At 40.7% G+C, this 21,585-nt stretch overlaps 2 protein-coding genes across 2 annotated transcripts in view; both read right to left on the bottom strand.

Annotated features, from left to right (window-relative positions):
* Window positions 1-21,585, bottom strand: part of zgc:194930 (uncharacterized protein LOC557813 homolog) — a 278,453-nt gene that overhangs the window by 185,186 nt on the left and 71,682 nt on the right. The window lies entirely within an intron of this gene.
* sst5 (somatostatin 5) lies at window positions 1,448-1,943 on the bottom strand. The gene is made up of 2 exons (XM_050067713.1): window positions 1,827-1,943; window positions 1,448-1,724 (listed from the first exon to the last, which is right to left on the bottom strand). Exons 1-2 carry the CDS (start codon window positions 1,941-1,943, stop codon window positions 1,518-1,520), a joined length of 324 nt encoding a protein of 107 aa, XP_049923670.1. The 3' UTR covers window positions 1,448-1,517.

The following is a 21,585-nucleotide window of genomic DNA, read 5'->3' as shown; positions in this document are numbered from 1 at the left end:
GCACATCATGAAGCATGTTTTGGTTTTTCTGCCAAAGAAAAATGCCATGTGGACATAAGGGCTGCAACGATTAGACGACTAATCGATGGCTAATCGACTATTAAAATAATCGGTGACTATTTTAGTAGTCGACTAATCAGTTTGAGTCATTTTTCATGGAAAAGTACTATAAAGTACCGCAAAATACTCTTATTGCAGCTTGTTACGTTCAGATATTGGCAGCTTTACACACTCTCCCATGACGGTGAACTAAAACCCTTTGGCGTGAGTACGAAACAAGACATTAGATGACATCATTTTGGGGTTTGGGAGAAACAGACTGACATTCTTCAACATTTTAACACATTTTTCGATAAAATGATTAGTCGACTAATTGAAGAAATAATCGACAGATTAGTCGACAATGAAAATAATCGGTGGTTGCAGCCCTAGTGGACATACGCCCTGAAATTTGAACAAAACCCTGATGATGGCATCTTGGTTATTTTGGCTTGCGTTAAAATCTGTGGTATGAACCTGGTCGAAATGCGGCACTTTGGCAGTGACTGGCAGCGTCAGACACTGACGAAAAAAGCTGTCCTTCAATGTCGGCATGTTGCACGGTCGGTCGCTGTTATAGTTTAACGGCACAGGAAACCAACGGGACAAGAACGAAAGTTAAGGCGGCGAAAGTCCGTGTAGGGCGGCGGGGAGGGGTGGTTTATGGGTCCAACAAACACAGACTTTCAATTGGGAGAGCGATGTTCATGTCCTGTAACATTATAGAGCCAAACCCTTTTTTCCTAAACCCAACCACGTTAGTTGTTGGAGGAAAAAAAACCGCATTGTCGTACCGACGTGGTGCTTTTATTTTGAAAGAGACTGTATGTAAACTTTAAATGTCCTGTGAAAACACAAGTGTATTCTGAAATAAGACAGTGCATGTAACAGGCAGAACTTGACATGGCATCCCAGAACATCAACAACCAACACACCCAGGGTACCTTGCACGTCGTATGTGGACGTAGAAAGCCCATGACCGAATGTTGATATGTGACGAGATCGGAGTGAGAATGTGTTGAATCTAATTAATAATTAATCCTTTTTCAACGTGTGAAAATTAAATCTGTATTTGTTGTTCTTACTAGTGAAAAGGGCTGATATCTGTGTAGCAGTTTTGACTAGTTGAAATGTAATTTCTACACATGAAAACACATATAATGATAATAAATAACCTCAAAATGGTTTTACAGATATCCTAAATTAACATTTAAATATGTCAAAATGTAATTTCCACTTGTGAAAACTAAATTGCTGCTTGCAACAGGACAAAAAAAAGCTAAATCAGGTTATTTTAGACACTGTGCATCCTTGCTAACCCCAAAATGTACAACCTATTACAGCTGCCAAAACACCAGTATACGTGGCATCTTGCCGTGAATGATCCAGTTACAACAAAGCGAGCAAATGCAGATTGATCAGTAAAAAGTACGTTTAAAAACAAAGGTGCTTCGGCTTGAGCAGCTTTGTTTCTTGCGTTAACACGAGGTGAACGTCTTCCAGAAGAAGTTGCGGCAGCCTGCCTTGCGCTCTCTTTGGGAGAGGGGGAGATGCCGCCGCATCACCTCCTCCCTGACTCCCACCTCCTCCTCCTCCTCTTCTTCCCCCAGCCCGGGCGGCATCTCGTCTCCTCTCGCTGCCACCAGCTCAGACACAAACTTAAGCAGGAGCAGGTTGGCAAGATCCTGAAGGAGGACGGGAAAGAAAAAGGAAGTGCATATTTAGTGCTGTTCCCCGTGAAAGCTGTTGACTCCTGACTTCCAGCCATTTAAATCTTCGTCACTCACCTTGTCGCTGGAGAGGTCTGCTCTCAGGGTCAGCATGTCTCTGCGTGGAGCGCCGCTGACCTGCCCCAGCAGCACAGAGGACAACAAAGCCACGAGAAGGACCTGCGAGCGAAGCATCTCCACCTCAGACGGCGAGCAGAAGAACTCTGATACTCCCTGATGCTGCAGGCTGCTACAAACCCTAACCAGAGAGGATGAATCAGAAAGTTGATTGTGGCAGAGCTGAATGTCATCGCTGTTTGAGTAGGATGTGTTGAGCTGATAAATAGACGTCTTCATCCTCAAACCCTCCTCATCCTCAGGCCAACAAAAGGACGTGATTGGTGGCTGTGAGGGAACGAGGAGGTGTGTTGTGAGCACAAGTGTCAGTGGAGTGGATAAGGTCATCGAAACTGCTCCTGTAACGCACCCAACATAACATCCAGTATCTGACTCTTGAGTTAACACATCATTTTACTTTTGTCAGTCATGATTAGCTGCAGCAGCTTTGTAGGCAGTTGGATATTGCATGTTATACAAAAATAGGTAGGGAAATGTAAAAAACATACAAGTTCAACAAAGAAAATAACAAACAGCCCAGTTGCATGTTTCTGCAAACCACACGTTGCATTTGCATATTTCATCCGTATCATATTAATGTTTCTAAAGTGACATAATGTATAACATGACTGTGTGGCTGGGAGGTGGAGGGGATGATGGATGGCGTGACAAGCAGGTGGGACAACTGCCAAACTACACACCACTGTTCAAGAACAACAAACAACAAAACTGGTTGTTTCTTAGGAAGTCGTTTTGTTGTTAACCCTGTCCCTGTTTCTCCAGCAGCTTTTTAGAAACTAAACATGGATGTATTTCACCGACTTATGGCTGGTTTTCCAGCGTTTTTGTAGGCACCAAACGTGGCTGATTTTTAAGCAACCTGTTGCTCTTTTTCCAGCAGCTTTTTATCCCCCAAGCTTGGCTGTTTTTGGGGGCTCATAGCTCTTTTTCCACTGGTTTGTAGCAACCTGTAGCTCTTTTCCCAGCAGCTTTTGAGGCAGCAAACATGTCTGTTTTTGGGGACTTTTTTGCAACTAAATGTTGGTGTTTCTTTGCAACCCATGGTTGTGTCTCCAGCGGCTTTCAAGTCTCCAAACATGGATGTTTTTGAGGACACGTGACTGTTTTTAGCGGCTTTTCAGGCAGCAAACATGGATGTTTTTAGGGACTTCTTCCTCTTTTTACGATAGATTATCAGCCCCACAAGTGGGTGGTTTTTAACAACATGTTGGTCTTTTTCCAACAGCTTTTCAGCCCCAAAAGTGGGTGCCTTTTGGCAACCCATCTATCCTTTTCCAGTGGTTTTTCAGGTAACACGTCTGTTTTTGGGGACTTGTGACTTTTTTTCCTGTGGCTTTTTAGTCTTGAACAGTAGGTGTTTTATTTTTTAGTGCCTGTCGTTTTTTCCAGCAGCTTTTTAGCAACTAAACATTGGTATTTTTTTTAGCATCCCATGGTTGTTTTTCCAGCAGCCTTTTAGGCACCAAACATGGTGTTTTTTAGCAACTTGTTGCTCTTTTTCCAGCAACTTTACATCCCCAGAACCAGGCTGTATTTTGGGACTCATGACTCTTTTCCCTGCAGATTTTCAGCTCCTGAATGTGGGTGGTTTTTAGCAACCCATTGCTCTTTTTCCAGCGGCTTTTTAGTCCTCAAACATGCATGTTTTTCAGCGACCAGTGGCCCTTTATCCATTGTTTTTTAACCCCTAAACATTTTTAGGGACCCATGAATCTTTTTTCAGCTGCTTTGTAGCTCCCAAACATGGATGTTTTTTAGGGACCTGTCGCTGTTCTTTTCAGTGGCTTTACAGCCCCCAGGTTTTTGGCAACCTGTGGCTGTTGCAGCAGTGTCTTTTCAGCCCTCAAATGCGGATTTTCCTTTTGGCACCTGTCGCTGTTTCTCCAGCCGGGATAGTGCCACGGAAAGTGGTTGTTTTTTACGGAGACATTGCTGTGTTTCCTGCAGGGATTGTGCCACAAAAGCAGGTGGGTACTTTTTGGGTCAGAACATGAGTTCTTCCTCACCATAACCAAGTGGTTTTGTGCCTTAACCACAGCGTTTTCAAAAGAAAAGGTTTTACAGTGTCTGCTACATACAACAATGAACAAGTAAACACAATCACTAACATGCAAATGTAATGTATCCTGGGTTTGCAGAAACATACAATGCCAACATTTTTCTTGTGTTTGAGTTTTTAACGGAGCGCTGGTCATCATAAAAAAAGATTCATTATTTCTAAATTGCCATATGTTGAAGATACAGTCAAAAATATAACCAAGTAATCCTTAAGAATTGAACTATAATCTAATTACAGGTCTTTTCCGATGTTATGTGGGTTTACTGTAGCTACTTACTTATTTTTGTAATCTGATTACATAATCATGAATACATGTATTCCATTACAACCAGCCCTGTTTGTAGGTGTGTCAACGTGAGTCCTGCATGCTGCGCCGTGTTGTTAATGACACAATGTGACTCAAATGTTAATGAGGCTGCTTACCAGTCTCCGCCACCCTTCATGCCGTCACTTTGAGTCAGCGGAAGTAAACACATCTAAATGTCAGACTGCAAACAAAACACTTGATGTAACTGTTTTGGCATAAATGAAGACATAATTGCAGTGATTGGTGAAGAGGAAGGAACTGGCAGCGTAGATACAACTCCAGCTTTTTGAATATTACACATTTAAAAGAGAATTAATATTGTGTTTCTTCTGCCTGAAGAACAAGTCAGTTAGCACGAATGCTTAAACACCATATAATGAACAAAGACTCATTCTCACATCTCATTCTTTAAATACATAGTGACCTTTTTCCCACCACAGGACTCTCTCTGATTACTCACACTTTAATCGTGACATGACTTGACGTTAAGGATGTCGTGACTGCAGGCGTCCAGCTGTGGAAGAGGAAGAGGAGTCCAACAGCGTGATGACCACACAAATCACAGCTCCACCACCTCCACGCCTGCTGCTGCATGATGAAGAATAGTGTCAGTGTGTCAGGGTTAATTAAACATCTTCACCTGTGGCCAACACACAGCAACTCCTCCTGTTGATTTTCACATTCTTCATTATTCCAGTACTTTATTCTGTATTTAAATCAGGCGAGTCAAACCTTTTCATGAGCACTATTCCCATCTGAAAAGACTAATTAGAACAGCATCTTTGCAATACACTCCCAGTGTTGTGGAGTAACTAGTTACATATAAAGGAGTTACATAATTAAATTACAAAATAAATGTAATTGTGATCTGTTACTGTGAGAAAATATGTAATTAAATTATTGTTGCAAATCAAACTGTTGGTGATTAGAGAGGGATTACATCCACTAATAGATTACTGAATGGTCCAACCGGTACAGGCCCAGGGGGCCCCTTGGCCTTTCATTTGCAAAATGTCCCTGAAATTAACATGTACTGACCAGAAAGAGACTCAGAAGAACAACAAAGAGACACAAAATAATTGTTAAGTGACAAAAATTACCCCCAAAAGACACAAAATGACTACAAAGAGACACTAAACCACAAAAAAAGGTTCAAAATTGTCTCAAAAGAGACCCAAATGATTACAAAAAGACAAAACAACCACAAGGAGACATAAAATGAGTACAAAGAGACACCAAACCACGAAAGAATATATACAAAATAACCCCAATAAGACACAAAATTACCTCAAAAGGACGCAAATGATTCCAAAAAGAAATAAAACAACCACAAGCAGACACAAAATGACTACACAGAGACACAAACCACTACAAAAAGACACAAAAGACCTAAAAGACACAAAATGTTCTCAAAGAGACACAGAAGTACCCCAAAAGGCAAACATTACCCCAAAAAGACCCAACAGACCTAAAAAAGACACAAAATTACCTCAAAAAGACAAAAAATGTTATTGAAGAGACACAAATGTACCCAAAATTACCCCCAAAAGACCTAAAAAAGACATTAAATTACCTCAAAATGTAACAAAATGCCCTTGAAGAAACACAAATGTACCCCAAAGAGACACAAAATTGCCTCAAAAAGACACAAAAGACCTAAAAAAGACTCTAAATTACCCCAAGAAGACACAAAAGACCTAACAAAGACACAAAATGTTCTCAAAGAGACACAAAAGTACCCCAAACGCCACAACATTACCCCAAAAAGACCCCAAAGACCTAAAAAAGACACTAAATTACCTCAAAATGTAACAAAATGCCTTCTAAGAGACACAAAAGTACCCCAAAAGGCACATTACCCCAAAAAGACCCTAACGACCTAAAAAAGACACTAAATGACCTCAAAATGTAACAAAATGCCCTCGAAGAGACACAAATGTACCCCAAAGAGACACAAAATTACCTCAAAAAGACACAAAAGACCTAAAAAAGACACAAAATGTTCTCAAAGAGACACAAAAGTACCCCAAAAGGCACAACATTGCCCCAAAAAGACCCCAACAACCTAAAAAAGACACTAAATTACCTCAAAATGTAACAAAATGCCCTCGAAGAGACACAAATGTACCCCAAAGAGACACAAAATTACCTCAAAAAGACACAAAAGACCAAAAAAAAAGACACAGAATGTTCTGGAAGAGACACAAAGGTTATCCATAAGAAGGACAAAGACAAAAGACCTAAAGACCTTGTCTGTGACAAAGTCTGTAACCCTGTGTTAAGGTTTGGATCAATCAGATTTTCCAGGAGTACACGTGTCTTCACTGAGTTAAAAGCTGAACTCAAATCCACAAATAAAACATCTTATGTGTCCTTCAGGATGCATGAGATGTTCCAAAAGTTTTTCTTGAACACTTGTTGTTTTCTCTTGAGTGTAACCTTGTTGAAGTCTTATTTAAATGTGAGGCCGATAAAGAGGGCCGTCTCGGTCTCACTTGCTATTGCGGGCTTTGGTCACAAGGTGGCAGCATTGAGTTTTTGCAATCAAAGGCATTATAGTCTGTAGACAGCTCTTTGTGGAGCATTGTGCACCCCGCTGTATACTGCCCACCTGTGGTGCTCCTATAGGAAGAGCAACATGCAAAGACCTAACGCGTCTTATACGATGCCATGAGACTTTATGAACTTGTATAGTATAATGCAGTGTTGTGTATTTCTTGTGTGTCTCAACCTCCCATCAGCAGAGTGATCACACTAGCATTGACAACACTTTCACAGTCTGCAGTTCATGTCATGTCCACTGGGTGTCCTCACCTTGCAAGCCCACAGAAAGGCGTGTCTGTGACAACCAATCACATCTGTGAAAGGAAAGGATCCCTCCAAGCAGCAGAGTCAGCCACACCTCCTCACTAAGGTAAACGTCTCTGTCTCCTCCTTGCTCAGAGTTGCTCTGAGAACTTTCCTGAATCACTCCTAAGCTAGGACTCCTTACTGAAAATATTTCAGGCTCTGTGAGAGTGTTCTCAGGATGTTTGTGAATATGGTCCCTGTTGTTTGTGTGTTGCTGTCATCTCACACTGATTTAATAACATCTGTGCTGTAGGTTCACATATTCTTTTGCTTTCCTCCTCTTTGTTAGATCTTGTTGTGTTTTTGAAGGAACTTTATAAAATTTCAATTAACAGAAATAATAATATTAAATAGTAATAATAATAATAGTAATAATAGTAGTAGTAATAATAATAATAGGCTAATAATAATTCTTCATGTTTTGGGGCATCTTCTCTGGAATCTTTTTTTTTTTTTCAGTTTATTTATCACTTCATTGCTGCAATTATCAGATAAATATTTATATTTTATTAGCCCCCCATATCTAAAATTATTAATTGTATTAAAAATTAAGCCAATCAGTATTCAATTTTTTGTCCCCGAATTTGTAAAGCGTCTTTGAGTGCCTTGAAAAGCGCTAAATAAGTAGCCTATAATGTATCATTATTAATGGTAATAACAATAATATTAATATATTATTATTCAATACAATTATTATTATTGTTATTATTATTCCTACTAATATTGTTGTTGAGGCCCTGATCACACAGACAGCGTTTTGATGGTTGCAAAACACGAGGTGCGCCGCTCTGCCTTTATTAAAAAGTTGAATGCCAGTGGTAAAAACAAACAAACAAACAAACAAACACAAAAGCGTGAGCGCCTTTTATAAATAAATAATAATGTTTTTTGTACACAATCTTTTATATGCCAGTGTCTCGGTGTGTCTCAGCCGCTCTTTGTATTCATGTTGCCGTTTCTTCGTTTTCATGGTTAATTTCTAATATATATATTAACATACTTTTGGCTTTTTATTTAGTGTTCTTATTTAGTGTTTTATATTACTTGTTTTAGAGCTTTACAGTTTTTGTTCTGTTTTTGTTCTATGCTGTCTGTAACTCTTGTTGCTGCCTGTCTCGGCAGGACACTGTTGAACAAGAGATTTTTGTCTGCTTAAATAAAGGTTAAAATAATATAATAATAATAATAATAATAATAATAATAATAATAATAATAATTATTATTATTATTATTATTATTATTATTATTATTATAATAGTAATAATTATATAATAAACTGTATTTATATAGCACCTTTCAAAACACAGTTAGGCTACAAAGAGCTTCACAAAATCGAATAAAAGACAAAGCAAATAGAACAAGATAAAAGCAATAAAAACGAAATAAAAACAAAACGAAACAAAAACGAAACAAACGAAACAAAACGCAAATGTCACGTGAAGAACACATTTGAGCATCACAGAAGGCCCGCCTCTCAAATCATCTGATTGGACGATGGGAAAGCGATGACGTAGCGCTTTTCCGCTCTGACTTGAAGTTTTTTCAACTCGAGGAGTTCACAGCGCTGCGACAAAACACCAGACACCCAGACCACAGAAACACGAGGCGTGGAGCGACGCAAACAAACAACAACAACAACAACAACAAACAGCCTCAGTCTCATTAAAACAATTATAAAAAGGCGCCTCCAGCTGCTGAAACGCGTTCTCCTCTTCTCAATTTGTTCTCCTCTTTCTGAAATAGTCACGCGCTAATTCTTATAATTATCTTCTATTTAAGATTTAAATGTTGTTTAAGAAACTCAGCGAACAGAAACGCGCAGCCCCGCTCTCATCTCCTCTTTACGCCTTTACTCTGCGCTCTTTACGCAGCGCAGCGCGGCCCCAAACTGCGCGTCGTGTTTGTTTAAATTTATCATCAGAGACGCGACGCGGGAGACATAAAGTTTATTCCAGGTTGACTTTGGGTTTTAAAAGATACGTGGAAGTGTCTCCGCTCACACTGGGCAGCTTGAGAACCTGAATCTGGCGGAGAGTTGGAGGGAGACGGTGTGAATTTACACCAGACTGTTGTTCTTCATGTGGGTTATTGCCTAAATTAGCCTGGCTGTACTGCGATGTTTTGATAGTGGTTTCATTTCACAACAGAGGCAAACAAAGCTGAGGCTGAGGGCAAACACTGTGGTTACCTGGCTGTCCATGATGGCAGATAATGAAGACGTGATGCTGCTCTGCAGGGCGCTTGTGTGCGGCTGCCACAAGGGAGGCTGCAGAGGGAGGGGCAGGGGCTCCACTCAGATATAGGCCTAGTTGTCGGGCAGACACACACTTTTAACTAGGAACTGATGCCACGGGAAACATTTAAAAACTACAATATATAAAATTAATCAAAGACATTAAGAAACATGTCTTGCAAAATGGGCACTCATTGTACAGACTGGTGAAAGTTTTGCTTATACTTTCATCATTCTGTCAATATCACGCTGAGGTTCATTGAATTAATCACTTTTCTTAGGGCCCGACAAACAGCTGTCTCTCTGATGTGTTCAGTGTCTCTGATGTTAGACAGAAAAGAATCAGAGGACAATGCATAGCCTAAATTGTGCTGTGATGATCTTGTAAATCCACAATGTGTAATATTTGATATATGTGAGTGGAACAGATTGTTAGATAAATGAAAGACTGTGAGGTCAAACAGTATCTTTCATACAGACACTCCTCCAGGGACACATCCTAACAGGTTTAATCACCTTCTCTTTACACAGCAGCCTCGGTTGTAACGGCTGTAAAATGTGCGGAGGACATGTCCCACGCGTACCGAGGCTGATCATTCCTGAGCGACGGGTTGATGAGTTACAGAATTTTAATTTTGGGCCTAATAAATTATTATTGTGTGTGTGTGTGTGTGTGTGTGTGTGTGTGTGTGTGTGTGTGTGTGTGTGTGAACTTTTTGTAATTGGAGCTGGTTGGGTGTGTTGGTTGTTGATGGCAAACTCAGATTAGCAAGCATTTACATCATATATTGAGATCTTGAACAGCAGTTTGTCTGGATCTGTATTTTAGGTCATTTAATTATTTATCATAGGTTTTTTAACATGTTTGAACGACAATAAAAGGCCCTAAACAGTTAACAGGCAGGCGGCAAGTGGCAGGTGCCAGGTGCTATAGCACCACCTAGTGTGTATCTGTGCACTACGTCATGGAAGTTGAAGGAGCAGTCTCATGCCAAAGTGGCCTATGATGGCATGAAACTTGAGCGTGTGGCAGCACGAAGGGTCTGGAGCGAAACTTGGACACTGGACTGTTGAATGGACACCAACTAAAAACTGAGATGAAGCATGGGCATAACATGTTTTATTTGTGTCAGGGTGAGTACGTGTGAGAATAAATGCATCACTGCATTTGCTCAAACCAGGGTGCTGGTTTTGACATGAAATATAATGCCAGTAAGAGCAACATCATGGTTGTTGGAGGTAAAGGAGACAGGACATTAGTGTTTCCTGCATCCTTCTCTTCTGGTAGGCCTTCTGCTCTGAAAGCGTGTAACTGCAGGTGGCGCTGCCAGGAGAGGTTAAAACCAGCAGCAGCCTCCCTTCACTGGAGGACGAGCAGGTACTCAGGCAGGGCGTCGTGTAGTCAATCACCCACCCGGTGCACGAGCTGAACACGAGCTGAACACGTGGTCGGAAGCGGAATTTTTAGCTCGGAACGTCGAATTTCGTCCCCTCGTGTTTTTTAACATGTTTGAACGACAATAAACTGAAGTTTGAACCTTCATGAGATCAGATATCTGATGATACAGATGTCCAAAGACAGTGTGGCAAGTTGTATGCGCAGGATAACATGATGCTGGCAAAGTCAGCATGTGTTAAGTTAACCCTTAAAAAAACCAAGCCATTTATTGCTATCTTTTGTCCGCCTGGCCTCTCTGTCTATTGTATAATCTCAACCCTTTCATGCACAGTCAAGTAATGAACATCTTTTTTTTTCAGGACAACCTGGGCAATAATAATATGTATGCTAAAATGATGCCACATGAATGGATCAATAGTTATATGAGTATAAAAACAAAAGAAAAAGCAAAATGGAAATTGAATGTTACAGAATTTAATTCAAAAAAGACAGATCAACAATGTACAAGCTTTTTCATTTTCAAATATGTTTCTCTCAGGCCTTGGCTATCAGGAGAAAAAGATCCCAACATTCTAACACAAACACAACAAAAAATATTTACATTTTTTCTCCACTCGTTTTTTCCCTCACTTCCTCAGTCACTTGTGCCACTCCACCATTCAAAACTAAATCCATTGCTTCAGCAACAGTGAAGCACCTTTTTGCAGTCGCCATAGTTCTGAAAAGAACTTTCCCCTCTCCAAGTAGTTCTGAAAAGAACTTTTTGTTTGTCTGTCTAACTCTCTCTATCAATAAAACTCACTACTCTCAAACTCACTAACCTATCTCTCCGACTCTCTCCTCTCCCACCACAAACACCGCGAAATTATGACCCGCGAGATTATTACCCGCGAAATTTGCTCTATATAAAACAAATAACAATAACTTCTGTCTACCATAAACCACAGTAAATGCAGTAAAAAACATACGTGCGCACAGGAAATGCGGACTAAGCACATGCCATATAGTGCGTAAAGCTTGTGTGTAAAGCTTGTGTACATTTCCACGTTCAAAAGTTGTTAGTAAATGTTTATTTATCTTTGTTTTGGCCATGGGAGATTATTATTCCTTTGTTTTCGATACTGGAAGATAACTATTTCACCTCACGCTGATCTTTGGCTGCTGGGATTGGATGTCACCGTCATAAAAACAAAAGAAGAAGAAATCGGAGCATCTCATTGGTCGAAAGACCGACCGGAAGTCATCATCGTTTACATCAAGCTTCAATATGGAGGTCCGCTAACATAATTTACACGTTTTTATCACAAAATGTAATGAATAATGAACTTATCACGGAGTTGTCACGGTGGAATTCACGAGCGAAGTTCCCGGAAAAAACGCCGCACTTAACGGCTGGATTGAAAACCTTCTCGAAAGGCTAGAATTGCCCCGAGCTCACCATAGATCGCCCAAAGAGTATGCTTGTGATAGCAATTTTCCCCATTAAGTTTTGTTGTGTGGTTCCCGAGATATTCTGCAAAGTACCGACGCTGTCGCGTGGGAGCGCCCGCGCACCCGTGGAGTTAGAAGGGTTTTAATGTGAGGACAGCTCTTTGTAGAGCACTTTGTACCCGTATGCCTGGTGCTTCTATGGGAAGAGCGACATGTAATGACAGCGACATGCGTCGACATAGAGCCTACACCATAGCCTGACGTTTTTTTGTTTTTTAACTTTGTTGCAAAGATACAACGATACAGATTACAGGAAGTTCCAGAGACATAAGAGATAGACCAATAATAATCCGTAAAGTAGCCTACATGTAAACAGTAAAGAAATAAGGGAGCCAGGGGTACATCCTATACAAAAACATCAAAAATCTTGATACATCGTTTTCTTTTCTAGGATTCTTGAGAAAACCAAACACCACATTTCCCAATATAATGTGAAATTTCCAAAGATATTGTCAATAATGAATCTAGATAGGTCTTGCCAAAATTTCGTGATGTAAGAACAATGCCAAAATAAATGTAGAACTGTTTCTGGATCNTTTGTGCAAAGTTTGGTGAGTTTTCATCCATGGGAAGTATGATTTCCTCGGAAGAAGAAGGAAGAATAGGAAGGTCTTGCCAAAATTTCGTGATGTAAGAACAATGCCAAAATAAATGTAGAACTGTTTCTGGATCTTTTTCACAGAAAGGACAGTTAATATTTATATCTGTTTTGAACTTCTTTAAGTATGTATATACCGGGTAGTATTTGTGAATAATCTTAAAAGATACCTCCTTGATCTTATACACAATTAGGTATTTGTGAGGAGGTAACCACACTTTCTTCCAGTATATGTCATTTACAAAGCGATTCCAGTATGCCGTGACATGTGGAATACAGACAACATCTCTTTGAAATAGGGCTCTATTATTTTTTTTGAGGGCGTAGTGAAAAGCAAATTTTTCCTATGGAGGAGTCAGCTGCGTCGGGCAAAGATATACACTGAGGTGTGGGCCTTGAGGCATTCCTAAACAGCATCAAGGTCCCTGTTGGAATGGCATCAAAAATTATAGCAAATCCCTTAGGGGTTACTGGGAATTTGTGTATAGATAGAAATTCTTCGTAAGTAAGTAAGAGACCATCACCATTAAACAACTGACTTACCAGTAAAATCTGATTCTGAACCCATCTCTCAAAGAACAGTGATTTATTTTTGAACAAAATGTCTCTATTGTTCCAAATCAGGTAACTGTGTAGTGAGAAATTGTGTTTATATATTAAAGACCATACTAGAAGGACCTGTTTATGAAATGCAGATAATTTCACAGGGAGTTTCCCAATATTGTAATTACAACATAAAATAAAACTTAGGACACCAAATCTAGAGAAAATGTGAAGGGGAATAAAGTTCCATATCAAAGTGGGTTTTTTTTAGAAAATGCTTAGTCGAATTGATCTTGAAAGTATTATTTAGTGTAGTAAAATCCAGGAAATTGAGCCCACCAGATTCATAATTATTCATAATAACACTTTTCCTAATATAATGTATGCGATTTTTCCAGATGAAATCAAAGAGCACTTTATCTATCACTTTACTGATTTTATTGTCAAGATGTAAGGAGAGAGCCGCATAGTCCTTCTCCCTTAGTAATTAAGACTCTTCCTTTCAGGGACAGATCTCTTTGTAACCACTTTTTTTTTTTGAGTTTTTTGAATAATAGGAGTAAAGTTGGAAGAGCATCTTGACTTTTGGTCTTTAGAAATAGATAGACCCAGATACGTAACCTCTTTCTTCACAGGAATATTGCATAAAGTGTGTTCATTACAGTCCTTAACCGCCAATAGTTCACATTTCTTTATGTTTAGGCGCAGACCAGAAGCTTGTGAAAACTCATTAATCAGATAAAGGGCAACGGGTATCTGACTAGCATTTTTCAAAAACAGTGTTTTATCATCAGCCAGATGACTGATTATTATATCCCTATTAGCTATGGAGATCCCTTGTATATCACTATTGATAAAATGGGATGTGAGAATTTGTGTGCAAAGTAAGGAAAGATATGGTGAGATAGGACAACCTTGATGGATGCAGCGATTCAAATTAAATCTCTGGGTTGTGCCATATTTCAATTTTATCGAGCTGTTATTGTTGGTATACAAAGTTTTAATAGCTTTACAGAAAAAATTGCCAAAGCAGAATTTTTAAATTGAGTGGAATATGAATTGATGCTCTACTGAATCAAAGCCTTGTAGAAATCCAGAAAGGGAATGAAACTTGTGTATGTATCATTTCAGAGTAATTGAGAATATCTAACACAAGTCTAATATTATTAGAAATGTGTCTATTTTTCATAAAGCCAGACTGCGACTCATCAATAATTGAATAAAGGACTGTTTTAAATCTTTTGGCAAATATCAAAGCGATAATTTTATAGTCATTATTGAGTAGACATATAGGTCTCCATTTTTAAATGAGAAGCAGATCTTTTTTGGGCTTTGGAATCAATGTAATTAGACCTTGAGTGAGGGTAGGAGGGAGAGCATGATTAGGCCCGTTTCCACTGAAGAAGTTCCTGGTACTATTTGGGGGGCAGGAACTACTACAGGAACGTCCTCTCGCTCGGCCCTCTCAACCGCCGTGTCTCCACTGAGAGAGCAGAGTACGAGGAAGGTTCCTGTAAAGTTACGGGCTCTGGATGTGACGTAATCATTGCGCGACCATTTACCGGGTGACGTAGGGACGCCGTTAGCCCATAGCGGTGTCTGTAATAACTCACTAAACGGCCCGTGGAAATTTTTTTCTTTCCAGCGGATGTCTGAGTTACAACATGATTGAGCTAACTGGAGTAGTTTCATGTTGTATCCGACAACGGGAGGCTTTTAACAGATGACGTCCTGATGTTAGCTTTGCTGCTGCTGTTAGCTGTCCCTGTCAGCTGCAGCCACTGATGCTTTCTAGACATCGTGATTTCCTAAAACTGAATACATACCACACATAGCAACACAAAACTGCTTTGCTAGCTCAATCATGTTGTAACTAAGATATCCGCTGGAAAAACATTTTTTTCACGGGCCATTTAGTGAGTTTTTTTGCATGACGGCGGAAGCTGTATGAACGAGCTAACCCTCGTCTGCTGAGTTTTAAAAATGCCGGCTATTTTGTTGCTTTCTGTTGACGTCACATCCCTCCTTGAGTATATCCAATCAGCACCAAGTAATCCCCAAGCCCCAGCCAGGAGTCTCTCTGGGCCGTTCTGAGTACCTACTCCGAGGCAGGGACTTGTTTAGCCCCCGTAAAAGTTCCGGAACTCTGTCCTTCGGGGGTGGTTCCTGCGGTGGAGACACGCAATGGCCCTGGCCCAGTGAAATTACCCCGAAGTTCCTGCGGTGGAAACGGGCCTATTGCTTATACTTTGAGAAAACCTGTAACAAGAATGGGGCTAGCTGCTTTGAGAAGGATTTATAAAAGTCTGCAGTTATGCCATCGGTACCTGGAGATTTATTATTTTTGAGTGAATTCATGGAGTCAGTTACCTCCTCTATGCTAAGAGGAGAGTCACAGTAATTTTTATCATTTATGTCAATGGATTTTCAAGTTACTGTAAAATGTAGCAACAAAATTTTGAAATTAGCTTGGCATTATCATAAATCGCCCCATTAATATTTAATTGATTAATAGAATTATTTTTGCAGTGATGTTTTACAAGTCTAAAGAAATAAGCAGAATTTTGCTCACCCTCCTCTAGCCACCTCTTTCTGGATCTTATAAAAGCTCCTTCTGCCTTGCGCCGATATAAGCCACCTGATTCTGAAGGTCTAACAGATTGAGCCTGTCCTCTTCAGAAATATCGGTAGGCTGCTTTTGATAAAAAGAAGTGATTTTAGTAATTATCTGTTCTTCCTCTGCTCTTCTAGACTTGGCAATAAAACTCCCATATCTTCCCAAAAATTAGCTTGATTCATATTTAAAAAACTCCCAATTATTTCCGTAGGACTTCTCCCTATTAGCTTTTGTCCAGAATTGAGTGGTTAATTTATTTATCTCCAATTGAACTACGTCATGGTCTAATAATGAGTTGTTTAATTTCCAGTAGGAAAATCTATGTGTAGCCTACTGTCAGGTGTAAGCAACTGAATGTTAATGTGAATTGCGCTGTGGTCAGTAAGAGGTGTAGTAAGAATATTAGCTGAAATATTGTCTTTGTTAAAAGAACTGGATATCAACCAAAAATCTATGGGTGATTGTTTGGATCCGTCTCTATTGCTCCAAGTGAAGGAACTGGTGTCAGGATTTTTTTTCTCGCCACACATCAATTACATCAAACTTCTTCATAAACCTTTTCAAGCTTGTATTAGAAGAAGAGAGTCGTCCTGGGGGCCATCAATTACGTTATCTAAAGAAACATTAAAGTCCCCACCAATTAGAAGAAAAGAGTTTGGATATTTAGAAAGCCAGAAGAGAACTCTGATTTCAATGGATTTGAGTAAATTATCATTTCCATTTTTAGTATTGTATCCATGTATGTTGACAGTAATGAAAGTGATAGCCTATTATTATATCTAACCACATGACATAAGTAGTGTCCTAAAGAATCACAGTCTGTATGTAATATTTCATCGCTGAAGGTAAGTGACTCCAGCAGAGCGCTCGGAGCCATGAGAAAACCAGATATCGTTACCCCATTGCACCGTAGCCTGACGTGCACTTCCCCAGAAATGTAACTACACCTCACGGTGACTTCCTGTCTATTTCTGTAAGCTGAGTGGATCACATTTTTCCATAGCGCGCTCCACATTACATGCGAACACTTCATTCACACACATTTGACATGAGTGTTATTTCAAAGCGAACTGGATGCACAGGTTCGCACTGGTGTATGAAACCACCATTATCAGAGGCACGGACTAACATTCAGGTTCAGGCTTCTTTAATTGTCATTGTAGTGCTCCACATAGAAACGCTACAGTGTTTGACACATGCCACCAATCAATCAGTGTAAAAGCAACAAGTGGAATAAATAAAGAGAATAATCAGTGATAATGCACAGATTCCACTACAGATGTCACACACAACTGTCTTTGGATTTGATTTAGAACCAAAAATGAGTTTAACAACATCTCAAACGTTGTGTTTTTACTTTCAGTTACAATTAGGCTCCATTATTAATTCATATTTGAAGAGAATAATTCAGCCGATAAGCAGAACAAGAGGTGAGACATGTCCTCTCTCCTTATGGAAAAGAGGAACCAGCTATTTATTGGTGATTATGACACTTAAATTCATACAGATAAATGAGATTTGGTCCAAGTGTGGGCCCTTCATCATGTCAGAGAGCAGGAGTCAGCAGGCTGATGTGCACATCTGGCGGAGGTCTTTAACGGAGCCACCAACGGAGGGACAGCATCACAATCCACACAGCAGCTGCCACACCAGCACTGGTACAGGACCCCTCCTCAGGGTCTGTCCTGTCCTCAGGGTCTGTCCTGTCCTCAGTGTCTGTCCTCTCCTCAGGGTCTGTCCTGTCCTCAGTGTCTGTCCTCTCCTCAGTGTCTGTCCTCTCCTCAGTGTCTGTCCTCTCCTCCTGTGGGGACAAGACAGGACCTTAGCTACAGTCCGACTCCTGAACTTTTACATGATCACAGTCAGAGGCCTATAATGAGCTTTTTAAGACAGGAGACATGATGGACTTACAGACACTGGTCGAGGTGCTGGAGAGCTCTCAGTGGTGTCGCTGATCCACTCAGCGCAGGGAGTCTTCCTCCCACCTTCATCATGGACTTGACCCTGTTGCTCCCCTGTCTCAGTCAAACAGTCAGAGGGTAGTTGAGTGGAGCCTTCCAGCTTTGCTGATTTATCCGAAACGCTGCTGACTTGTATCAGCAGTATGAGGAGAAGGAATGTCACCGCTCTTCTTGCCATTGTCGGTTTGATCTTCGCAAAAACGTTAAATGTATCGGAGCCGTTTCTCCCCCGTGGTGTGCAGGGAAAGAGAGACGGTGGAGATGTCTTGGACTCTACATATGCAGGGCAGAGCAGGGGGAGGCGCTCCTGCCCCGCCCCTGAGAGAGCACGATCCGCTCTCTCAGAGGCAGGTTGGCCACAAGCCTGGCTTTCGCATGAGCCACTCCTGCCTCTGACATATACCCTAGGGTATATCTCCGAGGCACCCTAAGGCCTTTCCTTAGGGTGCCTCTGACATATACCCTAAGGCCTTTCCTTAGGGTATATGTCAGAGGCAGGTTAGCCTGTGGCTTTCGCACGAGCCACTCCTGCCTCTGAGAAATACCCTAGGGTATATCTCCGAGGCACCCTAAGGCCTTTCCTCAGGGTATATGTCAGAGGCAGGTTGGCCACAAGCCTGGCTTTCACACGAGCCACTCCTGCCTCTGACATATACCCTAGGGCCTTTCCTTAGGGTATATATCAGAGGCAGGTTGGCCTGTGGCTTTCGCACGAGCCACTCCTGCCTCTGAGAAATACCCTAGGGTATATGTCAGAGGCACCCTAAGGCCTTTCCTTAGGGTATATGTCAGAGGCACCCTAAGGAAAGGCCTTAGGGTATATGTCAGAGTGGCTCGTGCGAAAGCCACAGGCCAACCTGCCTCTGACATATACCCTAGGGCCTTTCCTTAGGGTATATGTCAGAGGGAGGTTGGCCTGTGGCTTTTCCACGGGCTATATCTCAGAGGCAGGGGTGGCCCGAGCATATCTCAGGCACCAACGGAGGGATAGGAGAGAATATGCTCTCCCTCTCAAGCCCTCATGCCGTTTGCGATAACACACACAGTGTCATGATGTCCATCTGAACCACACATACCATACAGGAGCTTTATGTCTGAGGTTACAGCAAAGTTATGTCTCTGTGAATCCAAACCATGATGACCAAAGATATTTGATTACCCACAATGCTACTGTTTGTGATGTTTCCATGTGTTTGGTAGGCTATGTCAAGGGATGGAAAGTAACTAATTACATTTACTCACGTTACTGTAATTGAGTAGTTGTGTAATTTGTCAGGAGTTTTTGAAATCTGTAATTTTACTTTTACTTCAAGCCGCTACAAGGAACTTTTAACTGGATATGCAAAAGTCTCTCGTTTCTGCTGATGTCTGTGCGTGACCCACAACAGCAAATGGGACCATCGGTGTGAAGATTAGCTATTTCTATACAGGCCTACTGTATATCCATACCTTTAGGAAACTGTCTCCGGGTCCGCCCCAGGTCCACGCCACCTGCCTTACTTTATTAATTGCTGCAGTGTTGCCTTTTTCTTAATTATGTCCTTACAGTCCTCATACACTTCCATAAGGAGCATTGCTCCGCCGTAGAAAAAGCCTCCGCTCGCTCCTTTCCTTTGCTTTTTGACATTTTGCAACATGTTCAGCACTCAACTAGTTTGGGCTTTTTATTTTCCCTGGGCGCGTGCATGGCGTAAGTGACATTTTCAGAATTTTACAGGAGCGCTAAAACAAGCTTTTCATTGATTGTAATTACTTGCTTAAAAACAACATATCTGAGCAATCTACACTTTTATAGAGATTAGGCTTCACAGAATCCATATTTTAAAGAATTATTATATTTTAACTACAAAAATACAACTTTTTAGCCAAAACGTCACTTGGGCCTTTTGTGCGCCAACATTTTATTACCTATTGTTTGTTGCTATGGGCGTAAGTGACATTCAAAATATGATGATACTGGAATAGAGACAGAGTAACAAGCCAAAATAAGCCACTTTTTTTTATTTTATTAATCATCATTGACAACATACTGTAACATAACATTTGTAACATTTGTACCATACTCTATACTCTAAATATAATTTCATTAAAAAACAGTAACAGTGAGCCCATTCAAAAACAGTTTCTACAATACTCTAAATATATCAGTTTATTTAACCCCATGTAAGTAACTCCAGGAACCCCATGTTATTTTCTTTCTGACAGTTTAAATCTTTGAATTGTCAATTATCATTAACATTGTATGAATTAAAAACTATTTATACCATCACTCTATTTCAGCTGATTTAACCCTATGTTTATAACCCCAGGAAAACCATGACATTAAAAATGTGTCATGCTTACAGTTTAAATGTTAGAATTATGCCTCACTGCCTACAGCTATAGACTGTCTCAGTCTTTATTCAGTCCGCAACCTTAAGAGAGCTGTAGAACTCCACATAGGCCTGTGGGATGCTGCCGTTTGTGCACAAGGTTACAAGATCTTTTTTCTTTGCGGCACTGATCCCTGGAGGACTCTGAAACCGGGTGGGTGGTGTTGATGTTGATGATCTTGTATCCTTATTGACCACAAGTTTCCTGAATGAGGCATCCATGTCATATTTGAACAGAATTGCATTCTTTTCCTGCTTCATGTAGCGCATCCACTTCATTTTGAGCCAGCTGACTTGCTGCCCTTCGTTATCTTTCGTTTTGTTTTTGATTTTTGTTGACGCCACAGTTTTAAAGTCTATGAACTCCTTGTGGTTCAGCTCATGTACCTTGTAAGGATGTTTGCGTCTGGCAGCCCTAACAAGAGTATAATATCCATCTGGAGAGTACACAGGCACACTCTTTCGTGCTGTCTCAACAGCTGCATGGACACTGTCGCACTCCATTTGGCTGTGTCCTGACTCAAGGAACTTGTGGTCAATGATGAGCAGAGGAAGGTCCTGGACAGCTCGAAGGCACATGGCACTAAATCCAACATTTCTGTTTTGCCCCCCACACGTATCAGAATACATAATGATATGGTTCACCTCTGGACTGAGGCTGCGAAGGCAGTTATAGACACATGTGCTGATCTCAGATGACCCTCCCCCCCTCTCCCTCATGCTACATGAAGCAGTGTGCATCCTTCGTGTCCAGTTCATACAAAGTCAAGTTGTACGTGCTGAGTTTGCGGGAGTAATATAAACTACTCACTTTGCACCAGGGTGAGGTGAGCACCTGTTCAAGGTCAAATGTAATGGCTTTTAGTGACTGTGTAGTTTGGGCTGCCTCCTTGTCTTTATTTTTATGCTTCCTTGCCTGTTCTTTTCTTGACTGATGATCCAAATATTCTTCAATCTGGTGGGTCTTCTCATGCTCTGGGAGATTTTGGAATGCTTCACATTGTCTGCAGGCATCCTTCTTCGGGGTGTGAAATGCTATGTTGAATTCACTGGTGAAGATGTTCCTGTACATGCTTTCTTTCACTGGTGTTGTTTTCCACTCAATGCACTTCTGTGTGTAAAGCTCATACATTTTTCTTAGATTAAGCATCCCCTCAAGATAGGCCTTAGTAGTGTCTTTGCGACAATAGTGACTTTCTATTGTCTGAAAGGACTTGATGTGCTCCTTAACTTTATTTTTGTCAGCATCTGAAATCTTGTTTTTGGGTG

Source organism: Epinephelus moara, chromosome 17, assembly GCF_006386435.1.
Source record: "Epinephelus moara isolate mb chromosome 17, YSFRI_EMoa_1.0, whole genome shotgun sequence".
In the NCBI taxonomy this organism is placed as follows: Eukaryota; Metazoa; Chordata; class Actinopteri; order Perciformes; family Serranidae; genus Epinephelus; species Epinephelus moara.
Note: the sequence above shows the minus strand (reverse complement) of the source record. Positions and strands in the feature narration are given on the sequence as shown.

Coding starts and splice junctions, on each gene's coding strand:
- sst5 (XM_050067713.1), bottom strand. CDS start 1,943: ATGCTTCGCTCGCAGGTCCTTCTCGTGGCTTTGTTGTCCTCTGTGCTG. Junction 1,725..1,826: donor CAGACCTCTCCAGCGACAAG/GTGAGTGACGAA, acceptor GTCCTCCTTCAG/GATCTTGCCAACCTGCTCCT.